General features: G+C 31.5%; 1 protein-coding gene across 1 annotated transcript; it reads right to left on the bottom strand.

The window, feature by feature from the left end:
• Positions 1 to 136: 136 nt before the first annotated feature.
• On the bottom strand, positions 137 to 24,315 carry LOC124360304 (protein DDI1 homolog 2-like). Its single transcript, XM_046813810.1, is given in 8 exon segments — positions 137 to 352; positions 1,306 to 1,412; positions 11,301 to 11,490; positions 12,137 to 12,369; positions 13,418 to 13,493; positions 13,495 to 13,673; positions 15,977 to 16,186; positions 23,898 to 24,315. Coding segments are annotated over 8 exon segments (1,347 nt in total). The 5' UTR covers positions 24,169 to 24,315; the 3' UTR covers positions 137 to 271.
• Positions 24,316 to 26,083: the final 1,768 nt, after the last annotated feature.

Below are 26,083 nucleotides of genomic sequence, written 5' to 3' on the forward strand. Positions count from 1 at the left end.
TAATTTCCAAATAAACAACAGTGAAAAGTAATTTTCGAAAAAAGAACAGAAGGTACATATCAATGAGGTACATAACAGCTATGAAGATACTCAGAATTAACTAGTGAGTAACAGGAGAGTATTTTTAAGCCACATATAAAAACTTATAAACACTTTTATTAAAATGACAGCAATAAAACAATGTAACTGGTTAAATTCAACTAACAAAATCTAATTGCTTGTACAATTCAAATCAGTGAAAAATTGTGGATAACGTTGAGCGTGCACCACTTCAAAACTTGAGTGACTTTGCAAATAGTGCGGCAGTGGCTTGCTTTTTGTCACCATTAAAGCGACGTAGCTCTGCAATCACCTGCAATCAATTTAATATAAATAAATATGATGAACATTTATATTGAGTATTTAATTTTTAATGAAACATAAAACAAATCCTAACTGCTTGGAAAGAATTCTCCCAATGACAAATTTTTTAAAATGTACTTAGAATTTATCTTTAAAAATTAAGAAATTACATAAAAAGAGTGAACAAGATTTGATCAATTCAAATGGGAAAAAATAACAGTGTAGTTAAATCTCAGCTTAGCTAAGAAAAACTTTTAAGATGAAAATCAATAGTCACCTTTTTTATAAATTTTTAGATCTAACATAATACAATAGAAACAGAATGCAATGTTTTCATAACTATCTTATTTTTTCAACCTGACTTTTATTCAATTATTATTATTTTGATTTCACACAAATTCCTAAAGAAACTCTTATGAAGAAAAACAAATAAATAATGAATCCTTTTAACCCAACCTAAATGTATTATTTTATGATCTTGTGTTTTTACTTATGAAAATAACAGATCTTACTGTAAATATAATATACATCAAGGTATTTAATATAAAGATAGAAGATGTCACAAAATAAAATATTATATTAATTTAATATTGCCAAAAGGCAGATGAACAAAGAGTAAAATGTCCTATTACATCTTGATTGAGACGTTTTAATAAATACTATATTTACATTTAAAAATTATAGCTTTTGTTTAATTTCTATGTATAAATAATATTGTACAATTTTATAATACTATTATTAATAATATATATTATTATTACAAACTGTAACATTAAATGTATTAATACAATGGGGAAAAAAATTGTAATCATATTATTTAACACTAAAAATCTAATAATTAATATGTCCAAATTTTAAGTTTTACAATAAGTACATAACTTGGTAAATATCAGTATCAATTCTGGATCACTGAAGTTATTTAAAGTTTTTTACTAAAAATTAATATTTAAAAAGTAAACATACCTGTTCTCTTGTAAATCCAAGATTCACAAGTTCTTTTACCTCCGGCTCTCCAAATCTGTCTGACTCCAGGACGGATGTTGATGGATTCAACTGACTTGTACTTGCACCTACAAAGGATTTTAACATTACAGGAAATGAAAAATTGATCTGACTCAAATATCACAGCTATACTCAATGCTGCCCATGCGCTGACTCTGAGAATGCAAGTAATGTGATCTTCGACATTTTGCTAAATTGATTTTTACACCATAGTTAATTTCAATTATGTAGTATAACATTTGAGAATTTCAAAGTAAAGTATACACAGTGTTTCCAAACTCTCACTACAAATTTTGGGATATTGTCCCTTGAACCAAGAGAAACCAAAAATTAAATGCATTCAATAGTCTGGGTAGATTACTTTTCGTTTACTGTCTATCTGTCTAGACGTGTATTTTTTAATAACGAACTTTAACACAACCACATTAATTTAACCATCTTTATAAACCTTTTATGTGGATCTATCAGTAAAAGCAGTTTGGTAGAATCTCTAAATTAAATTTTAAGACAGCCATTTAAATTTTTTAAACTAAAGTATTCAGAAATTGTTAATTTTACAAAAGTAACAATTTGGAATAAAAGTTTAAAAAAATCAAATGATGAATGTATGTTGAAATCAGATAATAAATAAGTGAATTTTTGCAACTTTAATCTGATTGAGTATGTCCAATAGTTTCCTCACAATAGGTAACAGATCATCAACAATGAAACAGTGTAAACATACATTTTTACCTCGAGGTGAAAGCACAATAATTTATCTACTGCTTTTTTCCCCATTACTGCTACTGATAGCTATAACTTGTTCGTGACAAAAGGGGTGTGGTATTTATTGGATTTTGAAACATAATTTTTATATCAACATTAATAAAATTTTATTTTCTGAGTTTAACTCAAGTACTAGTGAAGCTACTTGCGCTTGTTGCTGTAGCCCACTTTTCAATTTAGATGTATAAAAAGCATTGTTATCACAATGTCTTTAGTACCAATAGAAAGAGGAGATTCCAATTTATCTCCAATAGATAAATACATATATATATATTACAGGTTGGTGATTGTTGAAACTCAATACGTGTTCTAGCCATCTGTGTCGCTAAGACTTTCTGCGTAGTACATGTCTAATCTATTTTTCTAGGTTCATGAAATCTTTTTGTCCTTATGTGTTATATTATAGTTCCTAAAGTGCAAATTAATCAACGCATACTCAAACATTTCATTTTAATTTTACCATTTATGAATTGCCTAATATTGGAAGGTTAGTTAGTATCAGCTGGTACAAGAATGGAAAGCGGCATAAAGTTTTTTATAAAATTTCTTACTTTCAACACTCAAAGGAAATTAAAAAAATTTCTAACAAAATCCAAAATAGGAAGTTTGTGTACACTTAAATTAGAAATAACATCATATGCAGTATATTTCAGTTAAAGTAAAATTGATTTATGGCAATTTTTCTTTGTGAGTTTATTTGCATACTCACAACTGTGTATTACATTGTATTTGTAACAGTGGTTGTAAAATTCAAATAAGAATTTTTTTGTACACTACTAGGAAATAATACTATTTTATCCCAAAACATATTTTAAAAATGTATTAACACAGAACAATTTTCCATGAAACTGCAAGCTTTGTAAATAATTACTGAATCTAGCGAAAATGTATCCTTAAACTTTGTTTTTATAGTACTTTAGGATACTGATTCCCCATCTACAACACTTTGGTTAAAAGAAAATGCAAAAAATTTAAAATACTTTAAAATACTGGGTGATAACAAAATATGTAAATGCCCATATATTAAATAAATTTTGTTCACAAAAAAGTTATAACCTGTAACATAAAAATAAATTATGAAAACATTTTATGACTTTTTTAGATCTAATATGTTAAATCATAACGTTGTGAAAGAGTACATATTATACTTATTTATTGATATTACACAACAAAATAAACGTATACAAAGAGTTTATGCAAAACATTACACAATCAAGGTTTGGCAGACAAATAAAAACTATTGTAAAGTATAAGTGATTATAAAAAAAATTTTAGGATTTTTTGAAAACTAATATTATGTTAGACCACAATCTTATGAAGAATTACATGTAATTCTCAATATAATGGCATTTTGTGGGCTCCAACCTCTAGGTTGAAAGATGGATTTCATAAGTTTGAATACTCTTTACTACAACGGTCATTAAATATCATCTACAGACACAAATTATAATGCAATATATAGATTAGAATCTCTTGAATTGATTGGTACTAATATCACTGTGATATAGTGTAAAATAACAACACAATTAAATAATTATACCTTTGCCACAGTACAGCAATAAAAATGTGAACACATCTCAGCTCCACAATCTAGGGTTAAATTGCTTTTACTTGCAGGTTTTGTATTGTTAATTTTTTGTTAGATAGTGATAATATAAATACTTTTCCTTTTAAGTTTACTACACACATACAGTATCATAAAAAACCCCAACATCTTATTATAACTGATTTTTTAGTTATATATCAATCAAAGCAAATTTTGGACATTTACATTTTTATTTGCAATGTTTTTAATCTTTCATGCTATTTATTACATTTTATATTTAAAGTGACCTGTAAAGTACAGCAGTTACATGAAAATAAATATGGCAAAAACTTTTATTTAATGTTATTTCCAAATTTTTTGGAAAAACTTTGTTGGTTTTCACACAGAAACATTGGCTTATATACATTAAAGAATGGTTGGAATTAAATTGTATTGCTTTTATCAGTGATGTGGAATTAGATGATTGAGCAAGTTTCAATAATAAATTCATTTTAACTATAACCTAAACATTTGTGCTCCAATTTATATGCATAAAAAACCAATTACATAGAAACTGATATGATGAAATATAACTACAACATTTTCAAATCTGTGGCTTAATAAACATACACTAAAAATAAATTTAATGCTTGATTCCAGTAAATTTCCAGGAACTTTTTATTATTGAGAAAAAATCAATTATACTTATAATTATAATGCACACAAATTTATATAATAAAAAAACAATATATAATTTTTCTTCCATTAAACCACAATATTGATTTACGAAAACAAAATTTCACTTTTTTCTGGAATCTGAAACAATAAGGACACATAAAATTAACTATTAAATTTAGGATCAAGGATTTATTACTCACTACTTCAAACTACAATCTTAGGCTGCTAGTAGCCATGGAGAACTAGTGGTACAACTTGTACCACCGTTGTGACAAATAGTTGACTAGCAAACTTTAGCCTGGTCAATTATTACTATTGATATCATCTCAGTTAGAAACAGCACTGTGTAGTACGGAGCTATTGCTTCCTGTCTTATTAATGAAAAAAAAGTCATAAGTTTCAGAAACACTTATGTTAGTCCTAGGCTTCGCATATGACTATATTTTACACAACATTTTATGACCTTTTTGCTGATAAAAATAAATTTTTAATTACTTCAGGATGTCAGAACTTACTTCATTTGAATAGTTAGTTACCTCCCTGCATAGATGGCTATATTTACAATTGCAAGTTTTCCGTTTTAACCGTACCACAATTAGTTTCTATAAAAATGAAAAAAACATGATTAAATTTATACAAAATGGCACAGTGTAAAGTTACAACTGTGAGCTTGTTAAAAATAGCTTCGTCGTAATTCTTTTTACAGTGAAACCCCGAAAATCAACTATAGAAATAAAGAACATAAGCTACCAATTTGTAAAGATTAAACTGTTTTATCTCGAGTGTCATTGTGTTTTCTTGATTGGATATCACTATTAGATCTTATGTATACTTTAATATCTTCATAGCGAAATCGTGAATTAATAGCGACTGGAACAGGATCATTTTCACAATATTGTTGTTTACAATACTGACCTTCAAGATGTTTTTTCAGATGAAGAAACAAATGCTAGTCTCTGGGCACTAAATTGAGGCTGTTTGGGGGGTTATCAAATTGTTTCTAGCAATATGCTGTGATGAGATCTTGAGTTTGTTTTGCTACATATGGACGGATATTTCCATACAGCAAAACATGTTGCTTAATAAAAATGTCATAGAGACACTTCTTGAAACTTGAAAAGTCTCCTGATAATAAAAAAAATATGAAACGTTTTATTTATTTTCAGTTTATTATTCACTTTCTGCACCATATCTTTGGTAATTCATTGAGGGTGGTTTACTCCTTGTCTCATTATGACTGTTCTTTTGGGCAGCTTTTAAAGCTCTTACCCATTTAAAAGCCTTTCCATCACTCATAATATTTTGTTCTTATACTTTACAATTCTGACAGAGAATTTCAAGTCCTTACATGGCTTTTGTACCAAAAAAAACAGATAACAGCACATACATCACAATTGATGATTTTCAATTGATGGGGGCATTTGCAATATGCATTAACAGATAGCAAAACGACTGAATTTTGCCATATTTGTACATGTGGCTTTTGCTAACAGATAAAGATAGACAATGTTCAAACACAGGACACCAACCGCAGTGCTGCAGCAGTGAAATTTCCAAACGGAACTTAAAATTGGCAAGTAACAACAAGTACACAGACCAAGAACAGGAATAAACTTTTTTCACAGTTTTCAATTCCATCATATGCTCTAGTCTACTGCACATTCAAAAACCAAAATTGTTGTACAACCAGTTGTGTCTGGCTAATATGCTGCACATACAGCAATGCCCGTCAATCCAGCTGAGACATGAACAGCTGCACAGAAGCTGTTGCACAGTCGTTGTACAACCAGTTGTGTCTGGCTAATATGCTGCACATACAGCAATGCCCGTCAATCCAGCTGAGACATGAACAGCTGCACAGAAGCTGTTGCACAGTCGTTGTACAACCAGTTGTGTCTGGCTAATAAGCTGCACATACAGCAATGCCCATTAATCCAGTTGAGACATGAACAGCTGCACAGAAGCTGTTGCACAGTCGTTGTACAACCAGTTGTGTCTGGCTAATATGCTGCACATACAGCAATGTCCATCAATACAGCTGAGACATGAACAGCTGCACAGAAGCTGTTGCACAGTCGTTGTACAACCAGTTGTGTCTGGCTAATATGCTGCACATACAGCAATGCCCATCAATACAGCTGAGACATGAACAGCTGCACAGAAGCTGTTGCACAGTCGTTGTACAACTAATTTTAATTGTATTTTTGTTATCAATTCCCAAATTCAAATCAGTTTCCAATTCGATTCAATACATGCACCACCACCATCTACCAGTAGTACAATGGGTTGTACCAGTAGTTGTTCACGGCTAATAGAGACTTACACATTATACTATTAATAACTGAATACAAAAGTGATTCTGCTGATAGCTTTTTTAATTTATACTTATACACATTAGAAGCCCTCTTTCTTGACATTTATAAACAAAATAAAACACGTGGAATTAAAAAAACTACCAAAACAGACATCAATGACACCTGAAACTATAATTTGTTCCAGTTTCATTTATTTAACAACTTACAAAATGGAGGATCTACATTTAAAAATTTACACTTCAATACATTTAATTAAGAAAAGTTCATCTGTTATTGAAAATTCATGATCATTACTTGGCTATAAACTAGTTACTTGTGTGAAAGTTCATTGTATATGTGCGATACGAATAAACTGTTATTCGTTGCATAACGATTTGCCTGCATAGCATATCTCAGCTGTTGATAATCGTGGACCACTCTAGGTTAATTTGTATCACAACATTATTGCCAATGTGGCAAGTCAGTAGAATTGGTCGCCACAAAACAAATAACTGGTTACTAACTCTGCACGCAAGTTTGATTGAATTCATACTAGGCAATAGACTATTTGTAATGGAGAAAGGTTTTTCTTTATCAATTGATCTGAAATGTAGAAGTTTTACCAACTGGTTACGCATTCTGCACCCACACAATAACTTTCACCACAGTTAACCACGAATAACCAGTTTCTCATGGCAAGATATAAGTTTTTTCAATCTTTTAGAAATATTAAATTTCTCCCACTGTAGACTAGTGTAGTCTCGGGTTCAAATCTCGGGTAGATCACAAAGGATTACTGTACTAGAAATAGTACAGAGAAATAGCAATTGAAGTACGAAGCTGGTATAGCTAAATATCTCAGGCTTAATAGAGAATAAATCTTAGTAACTAGCAGTGCAACTGCTTCCAGTGTGATGGCTGTTGCCATAATGTACAATTAATTACCACAGATAAATATGCACCCATGTTATTACATTTAACACTAAACTTTTATAAAATAAGAACAATTTCAACATAATTTATTAGATCTTCTTAATTGCTGTCACGTGGTGTTCTTATTAGATGTGTTGACTTGTGTATCTACCTTTCACTAACCCCCTAGCATAGGTCCTTGGACCACCCCTTGGGAACCACTGCTCTACAAACATATTTTTGTCAGAGTTTTACACCTGTCTTTTGGAAAATCTGATTTACTCAATAGAAGATTTTTTACAAGTGACATTAGTTTTTAAATTCTTGTTTCACTCCGTAGTAATATATTTTCATATTTATAATACTGCCATACATGTAACAATGATTTATTTATATTGTCTGTTTAATTATGCAATATACTTATTTGCATATTTTTTAATTCTACGCATGAATTAGATTAGTATTTTTATTTAATATGACTTGGCAACAAATGCTCAATGTACTTTGTCACTCTTTTGTAAAGTTTTATGACAATAAGTTGGAATTTAAATAAAGTAAAATGTATGCACAAAATATTGTACTTATTAATTTTTATTAGCATTTTGGTCCAATTTTGATCAATGTTTAAATTTTATTTAAAAAAATGTATATATTTTAAAAATAATTTTAAAATTTGAAAAAAGATGCACCTACTTCATCAGTAATACTGCCTAATGGAAATTTTATAAACATAGTTGTTAGTTTTTTTATAATTTAATTAATGCTGTTGTTATTGTCAGATTTAATAAATGTTAAGATTTAAAGATACACCACATTGTGTTTCACAACTGGGCTGGGAATTATTTACACACTACTTGAATCCAATTGTTTGTTATGAAGAAATATATCATTTTTGGAATTAAAATATACAACAATTATAATATTAAAACCTAATATTATTGAAACAAATATAAATTTACCATGCCAGTTATCATAAAAAATTACATATCAGAAAAAACTGTTAAAACAATATGTTTAGTCTAAATATATTATTTTGGAAAAGTACTTACTCTTTACTTTGCCACTTCTTGAAATAAGTAAATGAGGACAAAGGAAGTCAATACAATCACATTTTTGAGAGAAGTATGAGTAGTTGGTTGAGTGATAGTTCTGTGATCTTTACAATATAAAAAAATCATGTTGATAGTTTGCACAATACACCACGTAATGACACAACTATTTTTAATTATTTGGTCTCTCTTTAAAAACTTAAACTTAAAATTTCCACATCCCATTATCGAGATAATAAGTATTTTTACTGCGTTTGTCATTAATTTTGTTTAATGTTAAGTCACTCATATGTTCTTATAAAAATAAGATATTTTCATTCGTTTGTTCAAGTGATCAACATATTATTTATTTAGGAAATTCATAAAATAGCGAAGAGAAAAGGAAAAGTGAAGGAAACAAACCATAGCGTAAAATGATGTAGTTCACACTGTGGATGGGAAGACTGGGATCATGTGACAACACTCGTTTATACTGTGCGCCAGGCCTTGCAACACACACCACTATAGTTTACTCTGTGCTGCTTACAATAACATCTACAATAGCTATACCTACTTCTTGGCTAGTCAAGTACAAATTATTTATCCAAAATGCTTTGTATAAACCACATTCTTGCATCATTAACTGAGAGTTTTGTTACAACAAATTTTTAATTGTTTATCAAAATCTCATTTTTCCTCTTGATACTAAAGAATAACTTTTAATATATTTTGTTTTTAGGCTTCAGACATACTCAAAATTGTCAACTTCTTGTGCAGACTTTAAAATAGCCAGCTTAATGACAATTTCAATAATTAAAGCAAAATGTCTAGGAAATGTTCATTAAAGTATCTAAAGTGAAGAAGTTTATTTAAAACTTAAGAAACAAAAAAAAAACTTAACATTGGAATCAACTACCAAAAATGTATTTATATTATTCTGGACTGTGAGACAAATTATAGTATTTTTTCCAAACCAAATCATTGAAACATAACAGGAAACAGTAACATGTTCAGCCAAATTATTAATTGCTAGTTTTGGTCAACTATGCCAAAGGGTTATCCTTTGTGCTCAGATGACAAGATTGATGGCCACAGCCATTCCTTTGTCAGATCAGTTATATTTTAGTTATTTGCCGTGCTTAGATTATTTCTTCTTTTTACCAAATACCTCAAACAGCTGGTCAATCACTTTTTTGTAGTATTCTGTGTTGTTATAATAATACAGAAACCGGAATGGCCAAGTGCTCAAAAGACATTTCTTAAAAGACCGTCCTGAGTGCAAAGCATAAAACGATAATGAATTAATGCAGTTAAAACAATAACATCTTTACCACATACAATTTACAAATAACAAGGCATTTTTCTACAAATATTTAGAAAGACTGTAATGGGGTAAAGCAGGCTAAACACTTTGGTTATCTAATCTATGGAAATATCATATAAATAAAGTTTTATATTTTAAAACACTGCAAAGTTTTCATTTGTTACTTATGTGACTATGATTAGCAACGATAACTACCTATGTACAAAGTTATACGGAATTACATTTCATTTATTAAACAATTTGTGGGTTATATTATGGTTATATTTAGTACTTATACTCATTTATGTGGATGCAGTGTCCGTTTAACTGACAAATTAAGTTTAAATATTTTGGTGTTATTTATTGTACTTATGTGAATCCATTTGAACTATTCAAGTTATTTACTATCAATATTGATTGATACCTTACAATATTATGTCTTTAGAATTTGAAGGCAATATTTATTGTATTAAGATTTCATTAAGTTTAAATTGTTTAGAAGTTTTAAATTAAGTTTTTCTCATAAAACTCACTTAATTACTTTAAATCATTCTAAAACTGTATTAAGTTCAATTGCAAGAGCGTAACACACTCCCAACAAATGTAACTTTTACGCATTAAAATAGAAGTAAACAGTTGCTACTTTAACAAGGATTTGTGCCATTGTCCCTAAATATAAATTTCATAAAATTTGACCTAAATATGAATATTGAGTTAGTAACTGAGCAGTTACAGATTTCAGTCACCTCAGGAGGTGGAGAAAAAGGCACAAAGCCTAGTTGGTTAACAATACAATATCAAACACATGTTATTTAAGTTAACACTTCCTGTAATGCTTACAATTAGAACAACTTGTACTGCCCTTGCGTGTGCCAAATTCGAAATATACTGTACAGTGAGTCAACTAATTACAGGCTGAACACCATTAATATAACTAAATGCCTTAAGTTGAGTTTTTAAGCTCTATATATATATAGTATATACACATATTGTGTGTGTGTGTGTGTGTGTGTTGTTTAATGATGATATACTTCCGTTGTGACAGCACATTCAACAACATTAAATTTAGCAAACAAAAAATAATACTATCATCAAAATTGAAAATTTATTTCATATAATGAGAAATTTGTACATGTAAATATATACAACTGAAATATATCATCATTAAACAATACCACTTTTGAAGAACTTGCAGATGAGACCAAAATAAGGAGATGAAAGAGTATGTATGTTGAAATAAAAATGGACCCAGAATAAAGCCTTGTAGCTCTCCACTTGGCACGTGAATCCTTTGAAGTGATATTTTATTTAATGATTGTAATGAGTATTTTGCATTAAATCAGTCGGCATAGTTATTATCATTTAAAAGGCCATACATAATATTCCACAAATGTTCAGTTTACACAAAAGAATGGCGTTATTAACACATTAGTATGCTGTAGTCAGATTACCTGAGGGGTTTGTCTGGCGACTGGCTAGAATTGCTTTCTGTATGTCTTTGTCTTCTATGGTCTCCATGACTTCATCATCAGCATTGGAGGTGAGGCGTGCACAATCTGGCAGATCCCGTTCACTCAAGAAATGGGTTTCAGTCCCTGTTGTTCCAATACGAAGTACATTCTTTTTTAGATCTATACAACACTAAAACAGATACGAGTCTTAAAATTTGATATGAACATTAACTAGTTGCTAAGGTATTTAATATAAATTAATTCGCTAAGTGGCAGGAGTAAAAACTGCTCAGAGACAGGATACGTATTGGTGGAATGTGAGCACTTTGTCAAATCTAATTATAAAATATAATTTTTTTACTTATATATATATAATGTATGTGTGTACTCAAATTGAAGGGCACATTGACTGATGGTAAAAAATTATCATAATGAAAACTTCTTGCGATCAAATCATTGAATGGTTATGAAAAGTTTATCAGGCTTATGACGAGAAAAGTTTACTAAAAACTGCAGATTGGTATGTCTTGAAGACTTTTGATCCAGGATCACAAATAACAATTGAGTGTAGGTTGTTTGAAGCCAGTTACATCACGACTTTAATCCCATAATGACAAGGCTGAAAATCTCAAGATAAAAATAAATTGTGTTAGCAATGTTTTAACACGGTGGGAAACCAAAAGATAGTCATGATGTTACTGGCTTGTAAAAAAGTTGTCTAAGGTAAAATAAATAAACTTAAAAAACTCTTTATGGATAGATAATACACAGCAACTTTACATACTATTAATGTACACAGGAAAATGTGTTTGTTACGTAAAAGTACATATTATTACCTGATGCCGTTTAAGCATATCGAGTCCCAGAAGCATATCCATAGGCTGTTCTTCTAATACAGAGAATGATGTAGTCAAGTAGTCATTTTCAATGGCTACTTGAACCATATGAATTCGGCCAATAATTCGCTGAACTCCCACTCCCTTGGCAATCCCTGCCCATCGTGTATCAACCAGCCGCATGATGTTGACCCTCTCAGCACATGCAGCTGACATTATCGTAGTTTGTGCACCTACACAAGACCAATATAAATCTCACAAAATATAACTAAATGTGATCAAAAATTTTAAGCATAATAAAGTGTGTAAAAGATCTAAATTTGTTATTTCTGAGTTAAATTTGTGACTGGTCTTTAAGTACAATGATGGGGAAACAAAAGCATATGTGCATAATCTTTATTAAAGATTCGTTGGATTCAAGATTTAGGACTCGGCTTCAGCCCATCACTACATACTAGTACATAGTATAGTAGTGTTCTTTTAATTTTAACAACAATATAGGCTTACTAACTACTTTATAGTCCGATTTTTATAGATCTGTGTTACCAATTTCAGGGATCCTAATTTGTATGGAGGATGTACCGTCGTGCACGCTCCAACTTAAAAATAATTGTATGTTAAGTAATGATATCTGGGCCATTACAAACTTTTTACTATTATAAGTACGTTATTTTACAATGTTATTTTAGAATATTTCTGGCTGAAAATGTACCAATTGCTACTTCAGTAACTATTTAAATTTTCTCCATAAATTTATTGCCTGCATAGTCATAATGAATAAAAACATCTAAACAAGACAACTTTCACCTGAACTGAAACCACAAGGTTATAGTCTCCCTTGAATACATGCACATTATGTGTATAGACTGTATATTTGTGACCTTGGGTTCCTTCTGAGTTTTATATTGTTATTATAAAAAACAGAGTAAAAATGTTAATTGTAACCATTTTTTAATATTTTTCACAAACCCATATGTTTTTTACAAAGCCAAAACATTTCTTGTACATGCCCAAAAAATAATATTCCAGTTTATTTTTACAATATTTTTGGGTCTCACTAAAAAAATAACGTTTAAAATTCTCAGAAAACTAGACTAATTCTTTGATGTTCATTTTTGTCTATGGAAGGGTTGTGAAGGAAATAGGAGTTTTCAGACATTTGCCAATGTCACCTGATTTTTTTTCCGTATCACTAAACGATGGAAAATGTCTGAAAAACACATGTTTCCTTCAGTACACTAATATTAATATAAAATAAAAAACCACTAACAAATTACTTACCAGAATCAATAAATGCCTTGACTGGATATCCATTAACTTTACAATTAATGTAAAGCATAACCACAGTTCCAAATGTTTTCAGGATTGTATTCCATAGCTGCCTCCATGTTTGCTTCAATATTCTTTTGCTTTATTTCTTCTGCTATGAGTCTTTGGGCCTCAGTATCAAAAGGATGAGCATTCATCATCCTCAATCTTTGCTCCTGTCTTCTTTCACGCTCTTTCATTTGTTCCCTCATAACATTAGCGAACACTTCTAAAATCCAACCAAAGTCACAATGTATATATTTTTAAAATACTATCACAAAAGAACAGACTACATTTTTAGACAAAATAATTGTTACAAAATATCAAAACTTAAATACACAACTATATAAAACACTACATAACTATTTTAATTAAATTATGTACGAACATAAACTAAAGAAACAAAAATATAACAATAATACGAGGGCTGTTTTTTTTTTTCAACTTCCGATCGTGCCGCTAGATGGTTGGGCGAGCAGTATCGGCCAGCAATGCGCGGCAGTCGACTGCGCACCTCTCCCACTACAACCTCACTCATTTTCGGACGCCCGACGCCATTTCCAATTTATCTAGCAACACATAAACATGGCTACCATGATAGAATCTCCCGCCAAGTGTGAGTTGAGAAGTGTCATTCGTTTCTTGCAAGCTGAAGGGTTATCTGCAGCAGAAATTCACCGTAGAATGGAACGAGTATACGGTGAAAGCTTTATGAGTGACAGTGCAGTGCGTGATTGGTGTAGGAAATTTAAAGATGGACGAGTTGACATTCATAATGAAGGGGGCCAAGGACGAAAGTCGGTCGCAAACGAAGACCTCGTTGATCGAGTTGACCAAAGTGTAAGAAGCAATCGAAGGTTTACGATTACGGAGCTATCCAATCAGTTTCCTGAGATTTCAAGGTCAGCTCTACACTCTATCGTAACTGACAAGTTAGGCTACAAAACACTTTGTGGGCGATGGGTGCCGAAGATGTTGTCTGATGACCACACAGCTCGGCGAATGGCGTCACCAACGTCTTTTCTGAACCGTTATGAAGCTGATGGCGAAGATTTTTTTATCAAAACCGTGACAGGAGATGAGAAATGGGTTCTGTACAACACCCCAGAAACGAAACAGCAGTCCCAACAATGGATGCATTCAAACTCTCCAAACAAACCCAAAAAATTCAAAAAAACTTTCAACAACAAAAAGATTATGGCCACCGTGTTTTGGGATCAAAAAGATGTATTGCTTGTTGAGTTTTTTAGAGTCAGGTACCACAATCAATGCGGAAGGATACTGCGGTACGTTACAACGTTTGCGGAGAGCTATCCAGAACAAAAGGAGAGGAATGCTCACATCGGGAGTAGTGCTCATTCGTGACAACGCCCGTCCTCAATGGGATGTTTTTGACCATCCGGCGTATAGTCCTGACTTAGCACCGAGTAACTATCACCTTTTCCCGGAACTGAAGAAGATGCTAGGAGGGCAGAGCTTCCGAACAGACGACGCGCTGCGAGACGCCGTGAAAACCCATCTCAAATCACTGACGGCAAACTTCTATGAAGAAGGTATTAAGAAACTTGTACCCAGGTATGAAAAATGCCTCAATTTAAATGGTGATTATGTTGAAAAGTAACTAATAATGTACCTAACTTTTGATAATAAATTTATTTAATTACTCTCCCTAGTTTTATTTTTATACCACATCGGAAGTTGAAAAAAAAAACAGCCCTCGTAAAAACATTATTTTTTGCTGGTAAACATTTTTAACGAAAAAGGAAGATAATTAAACAGCTTTGACTAATACAAATTAGAACATTAAAAAAAAACTTTTACATTAGCATAAGATTTGGAAAAGAACAAATATGAAAAGGAAAACTATAAAAAAAGATTTATAAACCAGAAATATACAACTTTAAATTAATCAGAACTGAATCCAGAGTTTTACAAACTCAAGAGGTCCTTCCATTAACACAATGTTAATATTTATATACCATTTTTATACCACTGAATACCAAAATACCATGTTCTAAGAGGTTATTTGGCAATCTCATAATAATACCTTCAGTAATCCAAAAACTTCTATAATCTATCTTACCAAAAAGAGCCCTGGCAGTTTTCGCATGAACCACAATAAAATGTCCAGCACTGAAGAGTTAAAAGGCAAACAAATACAATGGACAACTAGGAGTTGTTCCTATTTCATCTAGATATTGACACATGTTTACTGCATGAATAATTAATTATGTTGTTCTTTGAAAGTAAGACCAAATAGATCCACACTGGCAAGCTTCCGAGTCTGAAACGACTATTCGACAACAGCTAATAAATTCAAACATTTAAATATTACACTTTATATAAAAACATCGTATGAATATATATTCTGGAACAATCAAACAGATAACCTCTGTATATAATTAATTGTTCAGTATTCTAGGTCTGAACTAATAATGCTTTTTTATTTTCCAAACCGAAAATGCTCAGGTGTATTTATTTATATTATTTTTGATATTTTCTATATAAATGTAAAGGATAATCAAAACTAACCAAGTCTACCAGTTGCTAATGCATCAGCAAGTCGAGGATTATTTTGCTTCAACAGTGCAAGTTGATCTGGATTAGCCATGAACAAGTCTCGGACATAAGCTGGGTCATCCATCCTTGGAGTAATGCCGGCCGGTCCAGCCCGGCCACTCGTGGGAGACATGGCAGCTCCAGGAACTTGGATGCTGCTGAAGTCAAGACCTGTCAGAGGACCTGCATCAAAGTACATGTTAGTGATGTGTCACTTAACAAACAACAGTATTTCATTACATCAGCCTTCCTCCATCTAGTACAGTTACAAGAGAAAGAGGTACAAGAGAAAGAGCCTTCAAACCCCAACTCCAAAAAAAAGTAAGTCTTATTTTACCAGGTGAAGTTGGGACTAGGAAGCTCTCTCTAATAACTCTTAGGAAGCTCTCGCTTCACAAGCTGGGAGCCACCAAAAGATTTTCGTGCCATAAAAATAATTAATATTAAATCACATTTTAGTGTATCACTTTTCACAATAAAACTTTTATAAGATGATTCATTTAAAAGTATGATTTGTAACCATCCAAATCTCTTTTAGTTTCCTACCATTTCTGTCAAATTATCTAACAAAAATATCTAAGTATTTTTTATTAGAACACAATTACAGCACATTTAATACTCAGGTTATCTTTAATATCCTAAATTTGATGATGAACCAATAAGCAAAATATTAATATATGAAGATTAATATAACAAATATATATAGTGAAACCTTGGTCAAAGCTTAAGTAGACTATTTTACATACTATTTACTGTGATCTACTTCAAGACGTAAATACAAAATTAGTTTTATGTGCTGATGACACCGCAGCAATAATAATCAAGGAAGAGAACTTACATGTGATATAAAACTATTAGTCAAACAAACTATAGTTAAATTAGAAGAGAGGTTTGGAATTAATTAAATGGTTCTGAATACTAAAAAAACAAATATTGTTCACTTTAAAAACAGACATGACAGAGAACACATGTTTACAGTTACCATAGATAAACAAATAAATAATTGCAAAGCTATGAAACTATTAGGAGTTTGTTTTGATGAACACATGACATGGACAGAACATATAAAAAGCTTATGTAAAAAACTGAATACGATTTGTATCATCAATGTGAGCTGAGTTACACATATCTTAAGTTTTAAAACAAAAATGAACCACAATAAGGATATTTTACTCAATTGCATTGTGGGGTTCTGTAGAACTAGCAGCCTAAGTTTTAAAATTCCAAAAAAGATTATAAGAATAATGACATTTTCTGGAGAAGAAGTTCTTGCCCAGAAGATTGAGGAGTCTCACTGTCCCATATGCGTACATGTATAAAGTGTATTAAGTCAAGTTCATGATAGTTTAAACTAATATTCTACAGAAAAGACTATTCACCACCACAATACCAGAAATAATGATTTGCTAATACTATATCACATACAAACCACAGCAATATTTGAAAAGTGTTTATTATATGGGTATTAACCTTTATAATAAATTGCCTAATAATCATAACCTTACAATAAACATCTAATCTAACAAATATTGTAAGTTGAGTTCTTAGATGGATTAAAAATCCTTTTGGTCGAAAAGGCCTATTATAAGGTATCTGAATTTCTAAGATTTCAATATCAAAAATTAAAAACAAATGACCAAAATGTAATAATCTAGTTACAGTATTTAGATCCAGTATTTTCTCTTAAACAATATTTAATATCAATGTATAATCTCCATTTTGCTATTACTTTTTACCAATTGACTGAGTGGTTGTTGGAAAGATTGCAAATGTTGTTTTATTGCTACTGATTTTATAGTTTTATTTGTTAACTGTATTAATAATCTTTCTGTGTTTAATATGTTAATGTCTAATTAATAATGTTTAATGTCAATAGTATTAGTTAATATTACGTAGTAGTAACAATATTTATTATTGTTCTATTTATGACTATGTCATCTGTCTCAACCTCTTGCCATCAGTGTGGGTAGACTTCGAAAGAGCCCCACATTTTTACAAAAAAGAAATACATTCCTCGAGATAAAAACAAAATTCAAGCTCAGATCACATAGACCCTCATAAAGATTATCTTCAACTTTGGTGCTACTATGAACATATTTATGATAAGCTAATCTAAACCTACTTATATAATCTAATAACAGATAAGGACAGAGTGGCCTTCTTCTTGCTGGCATCGCTTCCTTTAAGGAGGTAGATAACAAGAACCGGTCCATAATGACATGTTTTTTTTTTTTAGGTCCTCAGTAAGAAAAACTTCAAAAGTTAGTGGCCTCCTTATAATACCAAAGTACCATATGAAGTCTGTCTTTTTTTAATACTGCCCGTCTGTCTGTTTGGCCATCTGTGCAATTACTTTTGATAGAAATGTCGTAGAGACTTGAAACTTTGAACATAGATTCCTCTTGGTCCAAGGAAGAATGCTATTGATTTTGGGAACAAGAGGTCCAAGAGCAGTCTTTCTGACTTTGTGATAACTCTTGATAGAAAAATCTTAGAGACTTCAAAATTGGTATATAAATTTTTATAGTTGAATGAAAAAACCTATTGATTTTGGGGTAAAACACAAAAAAGAAGTCTGGCCGTATGTGTGATAACTCATTCATTCTGTCAGGTCCTTTATACTAGTTTATACGTTTAGAGTTCATCATTATAAAACTCATTAGTTTGTATTCTTGTCTCAGCTACTAATGGAAAATACCCCTAGAGTTTTCCAAAGCAACCATAAGGATTTCTCTGGATGACAAAGCTGCTTTGACCACTATTCGATCAGGTAGATCATCCAAATCTACCACGTGCAAAATAAGACTTCCCATCATTCCTTACCTATTTTTATCATTTCTCCCATTCTTTTCTTTTATATTGCTGGCAATATTCAATATAAAATTAGTGGCAAGATTTTAAATCTTATTACAATAACTAATCAGTGGGACCCTCTCTGATGTTGTAATCTGGTGTTAAATAACTTGGTAATTATGGAACAATTCCATTTTTTTATTCTTGGTTTACTACTATCAAACTCTTGTAGAATACTTTTGTACACTCAAGGAAATTTCTGATTAACCTTGATCTTGAATACAGTTACATTAACAAGGGAGGATGGCTCATTGCAACTGAGAGGGAAAATTTCGACGATGCTGACCAATAATTTGTGAGGCACAGTACTACTGAATGCCTTACAATGACAATGGAGTTTATTAATAAGCATATCTACCTAGATGTGAAAAGAATCAGGAAATTACTCTTGGAGTGCTGGAAGGAAATCAATACTGTAAGCATGGTTTGTGATGAAGTCACTGTCCATTGTTAGTTTATACGCTCGCTTACAGACTATTCACAACTTTTACATTACAAACCATGGCTTTTATTATTTAAACGATTTTACATTACAAACCATGGCTTTTATTATTTAAACGAATATTTTAAGTCACATGCACACTTTTAATAATGGATATTGCAGAATAAACATAAATTGCAAATAAGTACAATTTATTTCTTTTAGGCTTTCATAATATGTTAGCAATAATAGTTCATTTAATGTTATTAATTCTGATATAACTGATTACTAACAAAAATGTAGAGATAGAAATTATGATGGCTCTAAAATTTCCTACTAGGAAAATTTAATTATACTGGACATAAATTTAGTTTTTGTAAATGTTGAGTCTGAAACGGCCTGAAATTAGGTAATTTCTGTGCTGTGTGTTATTATCATGATTTCAATCTGAAAAAGGATTTTATTTTGATAAACTAACATGGCCGAATGAAAAATGAGAAGGGAGGAGGCCAAGGTAAGGATACCACTAGATCGGAAACGCTCTATACAGCTCTCATCTAATCTCATTCCCCATATGAACCTCAACGCTCTCTTTTGACGAGTGAATACTCTATTAAAGTTAATGACACTAGAAAATCCCCAAAATATTATTCCGTACCTTAGCTTTGACTCAAATAAGCTTAAGTAACCCAGTTTAAGCACCCAGCAGGGATCACTTCTGGCTGGTTTATACCTACCAGTTGAACCCACCACTGGGCACAGCAAAAACCGATGTGCCACTTTAATCTGGGCAACCTTATGGATGTCCAGTAGCGGCACATCACTAACTGCAAATGTTGAGATTCTGGGATTCATGGGCAATTCGATAGGTCTAGCCTATTGTGGAGGATGGCTGTTGGAGTTGGTGGGGTTTGTTCCCTTACCTCAGAGGCTCTTGTTAACCTCAACAAGGGTGTGCCACCCCCTGCCTACTTTGACTGAAGAGGCTGGTTCACAGCTGGCCTCCCTTCTTCCGGGATGACTGAGATGTAGTGCCCTAATTCTTCCTCATGGATCTCGATAGAAGGCGGCCCCTACTCCCTAACCTTACCCATCCTGAATATCCTATCACTCCGGAAGCAGTGCAAAGGTCCTTACAGGACTAAGTGCAATTTATAAGCTTCTTGTCCTAAGAGAACAAAAAAACCCAGTTTAAGAACTTGTTCTGAGATAAATGTAGAAAGGCACCTCAGGGAAAATGTAGCTGAATTTAGCTGCAAATGTCCCAGCACTGTGTGGCACCGAAGAATCCCACCTTGTTTAAGGAGAATTTCCCTTGTTTTAAAGAATTCATAACTTCCTTAAAGCAATACAGTAAACCCTCTATAATCCAGCACTGCACCAGTTCGGCACTCCAATAATCCGGTGAATTTTGATGGGTGTGGAGTGGGGGATTCAAGTTGAGACATTACTTAAGACTGTGTAAACAAATAACATACAATCGCTCAGTTGTCTCGTGCTTTACCCGTTGTTCACGGTAACAGTACCAGTGTTATCCGTGTTATTGCTACTGTGCTTAGTGATGTAGTTTGTGCTTAATTTATATTTCAAGACAGCAAGTGAAAAATGTCTCAGTGTAAACAAAAACATAAAATCTTATCTCTGTTTCAGAAGAATGAGATTTTAATAGACTTGATAAAGACGATAAGCTTGCTAACCCTGTAAATGAATATGATATCGGTCACGCAGTGATACATGACATACGGAAGAAAAGTGAAAATATTGTTTTTTTTACAAAAGCAGTGACAATGTGAAAAGCGCCAGGAAACATTGAAAAAGGGCAAATTTCCTCAGGTTGAGAATAGCCTATACGCTTGGTTTCTTCAAGAACAAAACAAGTGCACACCAATTTCAGATTCTTCAAGAAAAGGCAATCTGTTTTGTTTGTATAGATGATCAGTTTAATAGGGAAGAAAAGCTTGGAGGTCCTGGAAAAGAGAAGAAAAGAGTGGTGGTGGAAATTGATGAGTGTAAAATTGGAAAACGTAAAAATAACAAAGGGAGGTTGGTAGAAGGAACCTGGATTCTAAGTTTAATAGAAACTATACCAGAAGAACAAAAACGTGAGGGTAGATATAGGATAGAGATTTGTCCTGAAAACAAACGAGATGCTAAAACTCTCATTCCTCTCGTACTAAAACACGTGCAGCCTAGAACAACTATAGTTACAGATATGTGGAAAGCATATTTTGGATTAAGTGATTGTGGTTTTGTCCATTTTACTGTCAACCATAGTGAAAAATATTTAAACCCAGCAACTGGTGCCAACACTCAGACAGTTGAAAGAGCCGTAAAACGTAGTCTAAGAAGTGGTATCCCAGCTGACCTTCTCGCAGATCACCTCTGTGAATATTTATATAGAAAAGAGGTACAATTTTTTGCAGAGGACGCATTCAACCATTTCTTAAAAGCTGTAAAAAATTGCTACCCAGGCGAAGACATGTAGATAGTTCGACAAATTTCTGTTTCCTATTCTAATTATTGTTATGTTGTAATTTATTTTCTATTCCCAATGTTTGTTATCATTTCTTAATTATTTATGGTTTTGCCGTTTGATTGTTCTCGTTCTGATTAATTTTGTCAAAGTAATGAGTTTCCCTAATTTTCGTTATATTCATTTATTATTTGTGATATCATTAAATTCACAGTTTAATTAAACATATGATTGTTATTACTTTTATATCGATTGATAGTCTATGATTCGATATGCGAATATTAGGTATCGATGATTATATTCTTCGATATAAAAAAACCGGGTCCGCTTATCGTACCCCACCCGGCATCAGTACCTACAGAAATACCATTTCAGATTGGCTAAAGTAATCATATTACGATGCTCAAATATAGTTTAAATAAAGTTTTGTTATTTTATATAATCTGAAACAAATACATTTCTTTTACTTATAAAAGTATTGCTTCACTTTAATACAATTTTAAAAGCCGTTAATTGTACTGTGCAGTAGGCTAATAAGGTTAGAAATCATGAAAGAAAATTCTTGGGAATGAACTTTAGACTTAACAAATTAATGTGTTACATGGCATCATTTGGATTTCTGATGATTTGTTGTTGTTTGTTAGGTGGCAAGCATTGGTTTTCCGACGATCATATACTATTCAATTCAATTCAATTCATAAAACTTTATTCAACAAAACATAAAGCTAACTATGCTCAACTATTCTAATTTTAATCATCATTTAATATTCATAAATGCTTAATCCAAATATAACATGTACCAATGAAAAAAAACGAGACTGAAATTTCATATTCATTATAAAATAACATAATTGTCCATTCTGTTTTTGTCTACGAATAGTAAATGGAAAAGTACAAAAATTTGTAAAAATCACCCTTAACAGCGTTTGACCAGTTGCATTGACAAAATTAAGTAACTTTGAACAATTCCATATATGCATTATTTTTTTAAGAAACTTTTAAGTTGCAACAATGAAAATTCCATTTATGGAGCAGTTATAGTCCATTATGGGCATTTATAGTCTATGGTCAATTATGTGGTTTTATGTAGGAATTATAGTTTCCATATGTAACAGATTTTTGAAATCAAGTCTTTAATAGAGAAATCACAAACAAAAGTTTTGTAAGTTGGAAAACTGACTGACATTATTAATTTGTACATAGGATATAAAACAGTTTTTATAAATGTCATTTAAATACAAAACGAATGCCCAAGATCTGCTTTCTCGCTTGACTAGTTTTGTACCTAATTATTGTCAGCATCATGATAACTCTTTCTCAGAGAACTCGCGACTCAGTTGTTCAATGTTTGGTGCGCTTGTTGATGTTGTGAAAGAACAGTAAACATCACTTTCTTTTATATTATAATGCGTAATTTGATTGTAAAATCATATTGTTTAATATATATTTACAAAGATAATATTGATCATTATTACAACGTGGCCTATCTTCCTTGAATTTAATTTTTTATTAATTATAATTCAATCATGTTGCATAAAATATCTTGTAATTAGCATATTATCTTAATTTAGGCTCATGGGCTCAAAAATCTGAATGTTACAAAGTTTTTTATACATATGCTAATTTATTTAGGCCTATCTTTAAAAAAAAATAAAAATGAGCTCTTAATTATAAAAAATAAATTGTGACAATTTCTCTAAAACCTTTTGTTTTTGTCTAAAACCGTCTGGAACTTTTCGCATAGCCTAGTCACACTAAATATAGTAACTCAGCACTTTTCATCACAGATTTTTTTCACACCTAAGGCTAAAAGGGTGAATTAGAAAAATGTTTGACTATTTCTTATGGCCTTCTGATTTTGACATTAAAAAACAAAATGTTTTTTCGCTTAACAGTGATTAGCCTATTAAAAATAATTAACACAAAAATGATTTTTTTTACAGGATTCTTTAAAATCTATGGAATATACAAATTAGGCTACAAAAATATAAACACTGAGGTTTCAGCATATTATGTGCAATCTTTAAACAATTTAGTACACAGAGGCAAAAATCGGCCTGCCACCCAAGGAAATTCTGACTGCCACTTAAGAGGGTTAATCTTTAAATTAAAATTTATTTTAACTAGACAAATATCAGACAGCCTACCTTGATCAGGAGCATTAAAACTCATGGGGCGATTGTTATGAGATCCTGAAGCAATGTGCTGGAGAACAACAACATCACCATCTTTTACTCCATGGTTCTTCATTGACTTTTTATTATCTATTAGGGGTCTACCATTATGAACTATTGAAATTTCTGGAGCAGGAAACCCAGATTCTAACTCACAAAAAGCTTTGAAATTTTCTAATTCTAGATCTTCTCCAACATCAAGAACAAATAAATCGCCAGAAAGAGTAGTAACTGTCACTTTCATTTTCTTTTGATGCACAGAAATAATAAGATCCAAAGTCCATTTAAAACTATGTCAATGAGACTAAAATAAACAATAATATAACGCAAATGGGTTTCTCTTAACCTATTTCAGCTCTGGTTTAGATAACATTAGGTATTTCGTTTGAGTGGTGGGATTCGACGTCAACAAGAAGAAGAAAGACGAATGACAAATCATACACATAGAGGACGGAAGATTAGGACTAATGTACAAATGGATTCATTGTTGGTTAATCAAAGATTAAGTACATTTAACTACATAGTTAGAGATGCAAACTTATACTATAGCCTGAATAAAGGGATCTGAAGGTTAAATAGTAGAAAAAGAGACAAATAATATGCCAATGATGCAAACCTGTTTTTCCTTATATAAAAAAATAAGTATTAAAAAACTTTACCAATAGTTACACAGCTATTGAGCATTTAAACTGAGGAATAATACTTATAAATTAACTCGTACCTAAGTTTGAATCTTCTGTGGGTGATACAAAATATTTGACGTTAATGTTGTCACAGCAGTGATTTCATGTAGGCATTATGAATACTCTCAGGTTCAATTAACTAATGCTTATTAATTCAGACTGAGAAACACATTACATTTCAAGACATTGTAAAAACACGGCGCTGAATATACAAAGACAATCAAAATAGGTATTAATATCCGGAGTTTCTTTAATTTTATTACTATAACGATTATACGAGAATAATGCTAAGGCCACGCTAGGCAATCTGGATCCTGAACTTAGTCGCCTGAGTGAGTGATTAAAAAAAAGCGATAAAACGAATAGAGGAAGCCACGCGAGGCTACCCATGGCCTAAGACAGCAAATCGAACAAATTTGGAAGCGTTTTCTAGTAATGTGTTAATTTAAATTAGATAAGTCGTGAACAATATAAAACAGATATTGCAGCTTTTCTTCTGAAATTCTGAAAATATCACATCGAAGAGTAGTAATTATTTATTTCAAAACCAAGTCATTCAATCAATTTGTATCATAATTATTTACTGTGCGTCAGCGAATGGAAAAGTCTCGAGAGCTGGAACAGTTTCATATCTCTCTATCGTCCACAACAGGGAGGAAAAATAAAACATTTTATTCTTTCTTCCCTGGTCCACACGATATCTAAAAAAAACTGGCAAATGGATTTAAAATTTTGCACGAAGCTTCGTTTCTAAAAAAAAAAAACATATCTTGGTTAAAAAAAGAAAAGAGAATCAAGTCAGTAATGCATTCATTACTTTGCTATATTGAAACAAACGACAAAGCGTCAAGCCCTGCCGAAAGAACAATCATACTATTTATATTTATAATTGAAAACCCTCTTAGTTTACTTCTTTGTAAGTACAGAAAACATACTTCTTTCCTTTTTTTTAATTCGTGTATATAGAGACAATCAGGAACAAATCTTGAGCATGATAACAAATTTATTAGTGGCATCCATGGAGCTTTAAATAAATTATGTTAGGTCAAATGACTACATGTATGTAAATGGCCCTACATATACGAAAACAAAATCTAGTGCTGTGCTGTCTCACCTATAGAGAGATTCCCCTTTCAGCTACTGCTTCATGAAAACAACATACTCTAAAAGTTTGGACTATTGAAATACAGAGATTTCCTAGTTCTGACGAATGCTTTTGATTATCTAATATTCACCTAAAATTATTTCAAAATACGGTGTTGTGATACTGTAATGATTGTCGATACTGGAGGATTCTGCTCTTTTAATATTCCTAAAAATTGATATATTTGAGTTTTTATTTTGAAACTACAGATAAATCACAAACTTATTCCGTAAACGTATACCGTTATATACTTATATTTTGGCTGCTATGTTGCTATCTTTTAATATCTCAGTAAATAAACTTATTTTCTAAACTAACATTTAAAGTTTTCT

Source organism: Homalodisca vitripennis, chromosome 4 (assembly GCF_021130785.1).
Source record: "Homalodisca vitripennis isolate AUS2020 chromosome 4, UT_GWSS_2.1, whole genome shotgun sequence".
In the NCBI taxonomy this organism is placed as follows: domain Eukaryota; kingdom Metazoa; phylum Arthropoda; class Insecta; order Hemiptera; family Cicadellidae; genus Homalodisca; species Homalodisca vitripennis.